Below are 10,522 nucleotides of genomic sequence, written 5' to 3'. Positions count from 1 at the left end.
GCCTGCCAAGAAGCCCCCTGACATTTATGGACAAGAAGGATTCATGGTCTTCCCTTCTGAGCAAGCCGACCCCACAGTGTCTGGCAATCCCCTCCTCCATATCCCAGCTCCTGCCTAGGGAAAGGAACTAGACACCGGTTGGGATTTCTGCAGTGAACATCACTCCTGCCCCAGGATTGAAAACCCAGGGGTGCTTAACCACAGAGCCCCAGCCCCACCCTTTTTTGAGACAGGGTCTTGCAAAGTTGCTTAGGGCCTCGCTAAGTTGTTGAGGTTGGCTTGAACTTTCGATCTTCCTGCCTCACTCTCCCAAGTCCCTGGGATCATAGGTGTGCGTCACCAACGCCCAGCTCAGTCTCTCACTCTCTGGGGCTCCAGACAGCAAAATGAGGGAGGGGAGGAGAGAGCCTATGAGCTGGAATCCAGCTGCCACTCACTGGCCATGAGGCCCTGATCAGACGTACAGTGTCTGGGGTTCAGACTCTTCTGCTATGGAGCGGAGCAGCCAGAACGATTTAGAAACCTTCAGCAGTGTGCTCGACGTACCACCACAGTGGGGGTCTCAGGGCACCTGCAGAGCAGGCCTGACTGCCATCTGCTCACCATTAGGGTAGCCGGAGCCATAATCAGCATCCAGGTCCTGCAGGTCTTCCACAAACTGCCAGTTCTTCACTGCCTGGTCTCGAGCCACCTGCAGGCAGGACAGAAACTTGGAATCTCCTTCCCCCAGGGGAGCCAAGGCTGGTCCCTCCCAGAGAGATGCCAGAAATCATCCATGGTCAGTGGGGGGCTGACCTTGGCACAGATGCTGGCAGCGCTGACCACAGGGTAGAGGGCATCTGCTTTGGCCTTGACTGTCACGTCAATTCCAGTAAAGCGCTGCTGCAACCGCTCCTGGTATGTCTCCGGCAGCCCCACTGTGTCCACGAACACCTATCATGGTGACAGAAATGTTCTCATTCAACAAACAGCTGGAAAAAGAACTGTGCAAAGGTTCCAACCTCTCAGCCATTGTACTTGCTGTTTTCAATTCCCACAATCATTTTCTTTTTTTTTCCTCAGGGAGCTGGGAATGGAACCTCGGTCCTAACACATGCCAGGAAAGTGCTCTACCACTGAGCCCTTTTCCCAGACTGACATTGACTTTTATTAAATGTAAAAAGTATTTTGTTGGTGCTAGGGATGCAGTTCAGTGGAAGAGTGCTTGCCTGGAATGCACAAAGACCTGGGTTCCATCCTCAGCACCCCCTCCCCCCCACACACACACAAAAGGCTTTGCCTGATCATGCTGCAGACACTGCACACTTATTAAGCACCTAGTGCATGCCAGATGCTGTCGTACGTAGTAAGGACATGGCAGCAAACAAACTACAGAAAAATCTCAGCCTTTGTTGGGTGAAAATCTTGGTGAGGGCAAAGACAAAAACCAGGATAAGTACAGAACAGGAAAAAGTTTAAAGCGGTTATAATTTTAAATACTGACAAGGAAGATCTAAAGTGGTGATATTAGAATAGAGACTTGAAGGAAGTAAGGAAATAAACCATGTGGAGATCTGGGAAAGAGTGTTCCAGGAGGAGGAAAGAGCCAGTGCAAAGGCCCTGAGGTTGAACCATGTGGATGTTGCTGAACAACTGATTGGAGGCTCCATGGTTGAAGCATAGAAGTGAGGTCAAGGAGCTGATGGTTCAAGTGGTGCCTCTATGGAAATTATCATTTTCAGAAATCATATTTACTTTTTGTGTACCAGCTGACCATCTGTTTCTCCAGATTAAGCCTTGAAACCCTAAGTATAGCATCACCCACCAGCTCTGCATTCAGGGTTGGGGCCTCAGCCACTTCCTCAGCAAAGTCTGCCTGCTACATTTCCTGTATCAGAGTTATTTCCCCTGGTAATTCTCACAAAGCCTACCATCTTTGACTCAGAGCAATTGATGCAATGCTGACTTATGTTTTTCTCTGATAATTTAATCTCATTCTCCCCCACTTGACTCAATTTTCCTGATTTAATTTCCACTGTGATCATAAAATTAAATGTCATGATTTACATTTCACAAAGACAACCGTCTGCTGTGTGGGGAACAGATTGGAGAGGAAGGGGATGAAGGTGGGGGAATCAGGGAGGAAGCAGGGCAGATTTCCAGGTTGCAGAGGGTACACTGGGCTAGGACAGAGGCTGTGGGAAGATCGACAGACGTGGGACTTGTTCTAGACCTTTAGAATAGGGGTTCAGATTAGACAGCAATGGAGCACACATTTAGGTCAGGAACAGGAGTGGGGATTCAGTGGCAGCAATGAATATGCCTGAGGCACTCCTGATGATCTCTTTTTTTTTTTTTTAAAGAGAGAGAGAGAGAATTTTTTTTAATATTTATTTTTTAGTTTTCGGCAGACACAACATCTTTGTATGTGGTGCTGAGGATCGAACCCGGGCAGCACGCATGCCAGGCGAGCGTGCTACCGCTTGAGCCACATCCCCAGCCCAACTCCTGATGATCTGATGTTGAATCTGTCCACTGCACTTTCTTTTTTCTTAAAACAATTATAATCTTTTTATTTTCTTGATGTTGGGGATTGAACTCAAGGCCCTGCACATACTAAGGACATACTCTTACCACTGAGCTCCACCCCCAGGCCACACTGCACTTCATAACCTCCATTTCATCCAAAGATGATTAAATAGAGGCAACCCAACAATCAGCTCACCTGGGTGACTCTCACACCCTGGTCCAATGCATACTGTATTAGTCCAGCAGCTGTATCGTGGGACAGGGCGTTCAGGTTGTATTTGACCCTGCAGTGGTGGGTAGAGCTCAGTTAAACCCATTCCAGCCACAGGGCCCACCTAGGCCATGCTGGCCTACCCCTCCACCCCAGCCCCTCTGAAGCACCCCTCACCGCCCAAGCATGCTGGTAGAGATGAGGTTTGGAGATAGCACGTCCAGAGCCCAGCCCACAAAGTCCCCGTTCTCCTCCATTTTGGCAAAGAGCCTGTCCCGATCGCTCTCCGACATGGTCTTTGAGTCTGGGAGGAGAGTTGGAGAAAAGGGGGGCAGCTTGTTTTCCCAATTCCTGCTCTTCCCCTAGATTTCTCACCTGCTCCCCCCACCCGGCACATGCCCAGGAACCCCATCCTCAGAAGTGTATTTCAGGCTCACCTGCCACTTTCATAGCCTCCAGATCTGCCAGGCGGGTCAAGGGACAATAACAGATGGCGTAGACCATGGGCCCTGGGGAGGAGAAATGTCAAGATTTCTGGGAACAAGGGTCCAACTAGTGAGTCCGTGTCAGCCACCAACTCTCTTCCATCACCACTGCTTTGTTCAGTGCCACCACCGATGCCATGGTCATCACGCTTCCCCAGGTCGGATGCAATCCCGACTCAGGTTCCAGGGCGACTGTCTTTCCCTTACTACGCCCCTCCCCTTCCCTGGCCCTAGGGACGCACCAAGCACAGGGCCCCGACCCGCTTCATCGACGCCGAGAACGCATGACTCCTTGCGGCACACGGCGGGCACTGGCGAGCTCAGGCGACAGCGGCCTGTATTGTCTTTCTCCAACTCGCTGAAATCCATACCCCCTCAGCGGCCGCCGCCAGCTGCAAGAAGGAGCGCCGCAGGCGCTGGCCTTGGCGCGCGATTGCCGTGGGCTCCACAGCAGCGCTGGATCCTGACCAATCAGCGCGCGGGACACGCCCCCGACGCTCCCGCCGGCGCGGACGTTTACGCATGCAGCGCCGACGCCGCTGCCGTGCGGCCTCCTGGGAATTGTAGTCCCCACGGGAGGCAACGGAGGGCGTGCTTTGCACCAGGTCACTTTCCGAGCTCCGCCCCGGGGTCTCTCGTGCCTTGCTCGTGGACGCTGCTGAAAAAAGAGGAAAATAAAGGGGAAACTGAGGCGCAGCTCAGTTTGACTCTGTTTTGGGGCAAAGAAGGCCAAATACCATGCCCAGTCCGTTGCTCTCCGCACCACTGGGCCCCGGTCCTTGGCGGCCCTTATTCTCGTGGTTCCTGCCCTTATATACGCATTCTGAAAACTGTGTTTTCTGCACTATGTATTCCCATTGTTTCTCGGTCAGGCCTTCCAAGTTGGAGTCCCTAAACTCCCACTTTCGGCCGTTAACTTGTATCCCCCCTGCTACCAGGATCTCTGCCTCCTACTCTAATTAGGGCCAAGCCTCCCCTACTCCTAATGGAGATCCACAACCCAGCAGATTCCTGCTTATAGAGTCTCAGGCCTCCTCAACCCATAACCCCCCTTTCTTCTGCTCTCCCCTCCCAGGCCCCTCTGCCACTCCTGCCGCACCTCTCCTTCTATCCCTTGGACTCTGTAGGGTTCATGTCCTCTGCCTGTGGGTTTCTGCTCATCGGAACCATGCGCCTCTATCAATTTCCTAGTTCCCCCATCTCCCCATCCCTCCAGTGCATACCACCTTTTTGTTTTCTTCCTGGACATCAGGGAAGGCTCTTTTTTGTTTTTTGTTGTAGATGGACACAATTACCTTTATTTTATTATTTATCTTTATGTGGTGCTGAGGATTAGACCCAGGGCCTCACACATTGCTAGGCAAGAACTCAACCACTGAGCCACATCCCCAGCCCTATTCCTATTATGTATTTTCTTTAGAGGCAGGGTCTCACTGAGTTGTTTAGTGCCTCGCTTTGGCTGAGGTTGGCTTTGAACTCCCAATCCTCCTGCCTCAGCCTTCCAAGTTGCTGGGATTACTGGGTGCACCACCCCACCTGAAGGCTCTTGACTCAGAGGTCTTGACTCAGCTCGCCCCTCCCCTACTGGCCTCAAGACTCAGATTTAGGGCCCCAGTTATCTCCTTCCTCTTACTAGCCTCACACCCTCTACAAACACCTCCCTTCCTCTTTCCCTCCCCTCCTTTGGGACCCATGGCCTTGCCAGTTGCTTCTGCCCCTGCCTGCCTCCTCTATGCCAGTCTCTCACCTGGGTTCAGGGCCTCCAGTTGCAGTCAATTGGCTTGCAGGATGGACAATCCCTTTGCCTGCAGGGCCTCCTCTGGACCAGGTTCTCTCGATCCATGAACACCATGGGATCTGGAGCTGTGCCCAGCACCTCGCGGCTGCGTTCTTGTTTGCCCAGGTTGCAGAAACAGTGCCACTTTCCCCAGGGGCCTAGGATCGAATCCTCCAAGACTAAAGATAGAGATGAAGACTCAGGTAGGGGTGCCTCCAGGAAGGCACAAAGATAATTATACTAACAACCAATGGCTCATATTTGCTAGGCAGTTTGCAGGCTCTGCCTGTATGCCTTTTAGTCTTCCCATTAGTCCCAGGTGAGAAAACTGAGACCTAGAGATTCATTCTCCCAAGGTCACACATCTGGTGAGCCCAGAGGGTCTGCAAACTGACATCTCTAAACTGTGCCAGCTTGCCCAGTGGGAGTATAGACACCCTTGGTGCCTGCCATCCGAAGTTGAGAAGTTGACTCTTGTCCTCAGAGGCTTGATCATAGGCCTATCTAACAGGCACAATGCCACCTTACCAGCAGGGCTGACAGGTGGTAAATTAAATGACATAATTGACATAATGAAGGTACTTAAAGCCCCTGATGAAGAACCAAAATAATTATCATGATCACTTTGAAAGAATCTATAAATAGTGGGGCAGTGGAACATGCCAGCAATCTCAGCCACTTAGAAGGCTGAGACAGGAAAATTGCAAGTTTGAGGCCAGCCTCAGCAACTTAGCCAGGCCCTAAGCAATTTAGCAAAACCCTGTCTCAAAATAAAAAGGCTGTGGATGTATGGATGTAGCTCAGTGGTAAAGCATCCCTGGGTTCAATCCTGTCCTTCCCCACAACCAAAAAAAAAAAAGGAAAAAGGAGATATGTAACTTTTTGTGTGGGGGCGGTGGAGTGCTGGGGATGGAACACAGGGTCTTAGGGTCTGAGATACCCTCTAAACCACAACTTATTAAGATGTCCTTTACAACATTGTTTTGGCATGCTAGGCAAGTCTTCCGTGCTGAACTAAGGCCCACACTCCTACAACAGTCTTTACTATTTTTTTTTCTGTGCCACTATGAAGCAGGCCTTACCCCAACTCCCAGCTCTCAGAGCTTGACACTCATGCCCTAGCTTGCCCCGTCTCTGCCACATCACATTCCCCCTTTCCTTTCCTCCAATAGGCTTTTTAGCCTTGGCACTGTCTGTTCCCTTTGCCTGAGACACTGACTCCCCAAATCTGTGCTTTTCGTGATTTTGTTTATCATTCTGGCTGCGTTGGTTGCCAATTTTTTTTTTTTCTGTATTCCCAAATGTACCTGTCCCCTTCTTCCACCGTCTTTGCCCTTCCTAGCACCTATCCATGAGTTCATGGATGTGTCCGTCTTCATGTTTGTTGCCTATCTAGGCCTGATCTTCCTGTGAATTGCTTTCAGGCAGTGTTCACTTCACTTTACAGATAAGAAAACTGGGCCTTGGAGAAAAGTAACCAGCCCCAGGGGAGCTGGCAGTGCGGAGCTGGGCGAAGATTTGAAAGCCATGGAGGAGGAGAGTCTGTTTGCAGCCAACTGGAGAAGTAGGGTCATGGGGCATTGTCATACCCGCCGCCTGCGATTACCCTTTTGATGTTGCTGCCGCAGCAGCTCCCAGGTGTCACCTTCTCCCTTGTCGCCGAAGTACTGGTAGTCGGGGGAGAGCTGGACAGCTGTTGTCCGCGCCAGGAGCATCAGAGGCAACAGCACCAAGGCCGGCTGGCGCCGGGCCATGCCTGACGCCAACCGTCTCCAGCGCGTTCTGGGACCCAGCCACGCGACTAGTTTGCGGCTCACGCACTACCCCACAGGCTAGCGCAGTGGTGGCGGCGGGCTGCCGAACTGTCCCCTTCACCGCGCAGGCGCAAGGCCCAGCCGCGCCGCTCCCCCTCCCTTCGCCGGCGCAGTGGACCTGACCGCTCGGATCGCCAGCCCCGCCCCAGCCCTGCGCGTCACGGTTCGGGCGGTGCATAAGAGACTCCGCGGCCCAGGGCACACTTGGCTTTGAGAACTCGAGTCGGTGCATCTGTTCTTCAGCGTGTCCGTCTCTTGCACACGCAGGTATGGACACTTGGTGTACATCTGAATGGGGGTGAGCCCCCTTCCTGAGTTCTGGCCCTATCAGGACCTCCCTGCTGGCGGCCTTTGTTTTCCATCCGCCATAGTGGCTGCCTTTGTCCTTGCGAGGGAAACTGAGGCCCCAGCCTTGGAGTACGGGCCCGATAGCCGGGCTCCCCACACCCTGCCCCAGAGGTTCTCGATATCTCCTCTGGACTGGGGCTTGCGCCACTGCGCTCAGGCTCACTCACTGGTGGGGCCTAGGGACAGTGGCCCTGCCACTTTTATTCTGCTTAAGGGGGCGGGTCTCCGGCAGCCTCCCGGCCTTGTAGAACCGGCAGCGGGGAGGGTGAGTATGAGCGCCGCGGCCTCCTCTGCTCTGTCTCCGTAACTGGGCCCAGCACGTAGCGTGACCTTGGAAAGGGAGGACAAAGGGTCTTCCCTTGTGCACTGATCAGCGCGGGTCTTGGCTTTCAGTCATGGCCTCTGGAAACGCGCACATTGGAAAGCCCGCCCCTGACTTCACAGCCACCGCGGTGGTGGATGGTGCCTTCAAGGAGGTCAAGCTCTCTGACTACAGAGGTGAGACGGCCTGGCGGGGGTCCAGGTGGGGGCGGGGCCCACGGATCAGAGAGGCTAGGTCCTAATTTCTCATCTGTTTCCCTCGACCCCAGGGAAGTACGTGGTCCTCTTTTTCTACCCACTGGACTTCACTTTTGTGTGCCCCACGGAGATCATCGCTTTCAGCGAACATGCTGAGGACTTCCGCAAGCTGGGCTGCGAGGTGCTGGGTGTCTCTGTCGACTCTCAGTTCACCCACTTGGCTTGGTAGGAGCAGGGACCAGGGAGGGAGGATGCAGCTAAGCTCACACAGTAGAGCCAAGCCTGTGGCCTCCCTTTCCTCATCTAGAAAAGAATGGAAATGATGACTCCTAAGTCCTTAAGGATGGATGATGACAGTAATTAACATTTGGCAGCTAGATGCATGGCCCCGTGAAGTTGCAGATGCTTTATCTCTCTTAGTTCTCAGAAGACAGGCTGTATTGTCCTATTTCATGAAGGTGGAAACTCCAGTTCACCAAGTGAAGGGCTGGGCCCCAGGACACAGACCGAGAGGAGGATGGGGACTCTGACATTAGCTCTCTACTGCTACTGCTCCAGCCATATGAAGCCACTTGGCTGGACATGGCAGGATTCTTGTCCCAGCTATGGGGATACAGCCCCTACACCTCCAGGGTGGGGTGGGTGGGGCTTGCAGGACCTGCTCTAAGGCCCCTTATCTGTGGTTTCCAGCACTCCCACTCCAACCCTTATCACTCCCAGGCTCATAGGGTGAGGACCCTGCTTTGTCAGACATCCTGAGGTCCCAACCGTGTCTCCCCTATCTCCAGGATCAACACCCCACGGAAGGAGGGAGGCTTGGGCCCCCTGAACATCACCCTGCTTGCTGACGTGACCAGAAGCTTGTCCCATAATTATGGCGTGCTGAAAAGCGATGAGGGCATTGCCTACAGGTATGGAGGGGATGCACAATCCACTTCTGGGAGCCCTGTCCCCAGGATGACCAGACCACCAGCCCTGTCCCCAGGATAACCAGGCAGTGGGATGGTTTTCCCTTCCCTGGCCCTCAAAGTGGGAGCTCCCAGCTCCTTATCATGAACCATCATGTCCTCAGGGGCCTCTTCATCATTGATGGCAAGGGAGTCCTTCGCCAGATCACTGTTAATGATTTGCCCGTGGGTCGCTCTGTGGATGAGGCTTTGCGGCTGGTCCAGGCCTTCCAATACACAGATGAGCATGGGGAAGGTGAGTGGATACACACATTCATGTTCACGCATGAATATGACCTTAGCTCCACTGTCAATCACTCGGACACTCACTGCCTGCCCCTGCACCTGTGTGGAATGGATGTTAGGGCCCTAAAGAAAATTCAGCTCAGGGCCTTGTCTGCAGGAAGTTTCCATCCTGGAAGTGGGTAAGGTCAGGTGAAATGCTCCAATACAAGAGCAGGCAGCTAGGTGGAAGCCTGTAATCCCAGGGGCTCAGTAGGCTGAGGCAGGAGGATTGAAAGTTCAAGGCCAGCTTCAGCAACTTAGCAAGGTCCTAAAAAATTTAGTTAGACCCTGTCTCTAAATAAAATATAAAAAGGGTTGGGGATGTGGTTCAGTGGTTAAATGCCCCTGGATTCAATCCCTGTTACAAAAAAAAAAAAGAAGAAGAAGAAGAAGAAAGAAAGAAAAAAAGACCAGGCAGCTGGGAGGAGGTGATAGAGATCTATAAAAGTCATTTGAGAAGGCATGTTCCAAGTCAGGCTTGAATAATATTATTTGCATTAAAGATTAGAGTACCTTCCCCTCACCCCCTTGTGGTGTTAGGGATGGAACCTAGGCCCTTGCACATGCTAGGCAAAGATGAGCCACACCCCAGCCTGATCAGAGTATCTTGTTTTGTTTTTTGGTGCTGGGGATCGAGCCCAGGGCCTTGTGCATGCAAGGCAAGCACTCTACCAACTGAGCTATATCCCCAGACCCAGAGTATCTTCTTATGTGGAAGAGAAACCCAACTCCAGGTTCCCCAAGTCCATTAGGGCCAAGGGAGAAAGTGGATTAAAGGGGCCAAAAAAAAAAAGTGAAGGCTAGAACAGGAAAATGTCAGCTAGAAGATACTGCAGCTGAGCTTGAGGGGGCTTCTCTTAATATGCACATTCTTGGGTCTGGACCACTTGGTTCTAGCTTTGTCTTCTGCAATCCAGGATCTGGCATGCCCTCTGTTCGTCCCCTGAGCTTGATTATGGGGCTTTAGTCTCATGTGTGCATCCCTGTATCTTTCCACAGTTTGCCCCGCTGGCTGGAAGCCTGGCAGTGACACAATCAAGCCCAACGTGGATGACAGCAAGGAATATTTTTCCAAGCACAACTAGGCTGACAAACAGGCAGTGAGCCTGTGTCCTTGGATTCCATCTGTGCCCCTACCTGGGTGCTCTATGCTGACCCAAGAAAGGCAGGACCTGCCCCTTCCAAACTCCATAGTAGGGGGAGGGCTGGTAAACTAGGCCAAGGCTTTCCACTTTCTCATCCCCTACATGGGATCTGGTTAATAGTGACCCCTTTCTATCCAACTGGGTACAGGTATATAGGTGACCAATAAAGTGTTAGGAACAGATATGACTGTGTTGGTGTGTTTTATCAGGCTGGGTACTTGCGCCCTGGAAAACCGACCCTGTGTTTACTAATTTTCACCACAAGGTGGCGGCCTTACTTCATGCACTGCTGACTCCTTGCCTGAGAAGTTTCCAAAGGGCAGCGGAGGATGCTTGGTGCCCCTAGGAGCGGGGATAGGTTTCAGAACACCCTACATCCTGACAAGTGGCCATGCATTTCAGCATCTATACCATACCATCGGCCAGTCTGGGTTCAATGTCATTTAACAGTTGTGCTCTTCCCTGGGAAGGAAGACTACCAGC

At 52.4% G+C, this 10,522-nt stretch overlaps 3 protein-coding genes across 6 annotated transcripts in view; 1 reads left to right on the top strand and 2 right to left on the bottom strand.

Annotated features, from left to right (window-relative positions):
• The window catches only part of Rnaseh2a (ribonuclease H2 subunit A), a 5,811-nt gene extending 2,062 nt beyond the window's left edge, over window positions 1-3,749 (bottom strand). For all 3 annotated transcript variants that reach the window (XM_048795011.1, XM_015489103.2, XM_048795012.1), the window contains exons 1-6: window positions 3,447-3,749; window positions 3,157-3,228; window positions 2,897-3,023; window positions 2,705-2,792; window positions 796-933; window positions 604-691 (exon numbers count right to left, since the gene is read on the bottom strand). In XM_048795011.1, the coding sequence (XP_048650968.1) occupies window positions 604-691; window positions 796-933; window positions 2,705-2,792; window positions 2,897-3,023; window positions 3,157-3,228; window positions 3,447-3,573 (640 nt within the window). In that variant the 5' untranslated portion in view covers window positions 3,574-3,749. The remainder of the gene's footprint in view (window positions 1-603; window positions 692-795; window positions 934-2,704; window positions 2,793-2,896; window positions 3,024-3,156; window positions 3,229-3,446) is intronic.
• Thsd8 (thrombospondin type 1 domain containing 8) lies at window positions 3,728-6,846 on the bottom strand. 2 transcript variants are annotated; one of them, XM_048795014.1, is made up of 3 exons: window positions 6,588-6,846; window positions 4,952-5,160; window positions 3,728-3,862 (listed from the first exon to the last, which is right to left on the bottom strand). In XM_048795014.1, exons 1-2 carry the CDS (start codon window positions 6,733-6,735, stop codon window positions 4,958-4,960), a joined length of 351 nt encoding a protein of 116 aa, XP_048650971.1. In that variant the 5' UTR covers window positions 6,736-6,846; the 3' UTR covers window positions 3,728-3,862; window positions 4,952-4,957. The 2 variants fall into 2 exon arrangements, with proteins under 2 accessions (XP_048650971.1, XP_048650972.1); XM_048795015.1 differs by having other exon boundaries at window positions 3,742-3,859.
• Window positions 6,847-6,909: 63 nt separating this feature from the next.
• On the top strand, window positions 6,910-10,221 carry Prdx2 (peroxiredoxin 2). The gene is made up of 6 exons (XM_015489104.2): window positions 6,910-7,062; window positions 7,537-7,641; window positions 7,734-7,887; window positions 8,451-8,573; window positions 8,735-8,865; window positions 9,894-10,221. The coding sequence occupies exons 2-6, from the start codon at window positions 7,539-7,541 to the stop codon at window positions 9,977-9,979; spliced, it is 597 nt and encodes a 198-aa protein (XP_015344590.1). The 5' UTR covers window positions 6,910-7,062; window positions 7,537-7,538; the 3' UTR covers window positions 9,980-10,221.
• Window positions 10,222-10,522: the final 301 nt, after the last annotated feature.

The sequence above is a fragment of the Marmota marmota genome, unplaced genomic scaffold (assembly GCF_001458135.2).
Source record: "Marmota marmota marmota unplaced genomic scaffold, marMar, whole genome shotgun sequence".
NCBI classification, from domain to species: Eukaryota; Metazoa; Chordata; class Mammalia; order Rodentia; family Sciuridae; genus Marmota; species Marmota marmota.
Note: the sequence above shows the minus strand (reverse complement) of the source record. Positions and strands in the feature narration are given on the sequence as shown.

Coding starts and splice junctions, on each gene's coding strand:
- Prdx2 (XM_015489104.2), top strand. CDS start 7,539: ATGGCCTCTGGAAACGCGCACATTGGAAAGCCCGCCCCTGACTTCACA. Junction 7,642..7,733: donor CAAGCTCTCTGACTACAGAG/GTGAGACGGCCT, acceptor CCTCGACCCCAG/GGAAGTACGTGGTCCTCTTT. Junction 8,866..9,893: donor CACAGATGAGCATGGGGAAG/GTGAGTGGATAC, acceptor ATCTTTCCACAG/TTTGCCCCGCTGGCTGGAAG.
- Thsd8 (XM_048795014.1), bottom strand. CDS start 6,735: ATGGCCCGGCGCCAGCCGGCCTTGGTGCTGTTGCCTCTGATGCTCCTG. Junction 5,161..6,587: donor GCGGCAGCAACATCAAAAGG/GTAATCGCAGGC, acceptor CTCTATCTTTAG/TCTTGGAGGATTCGATCCTA.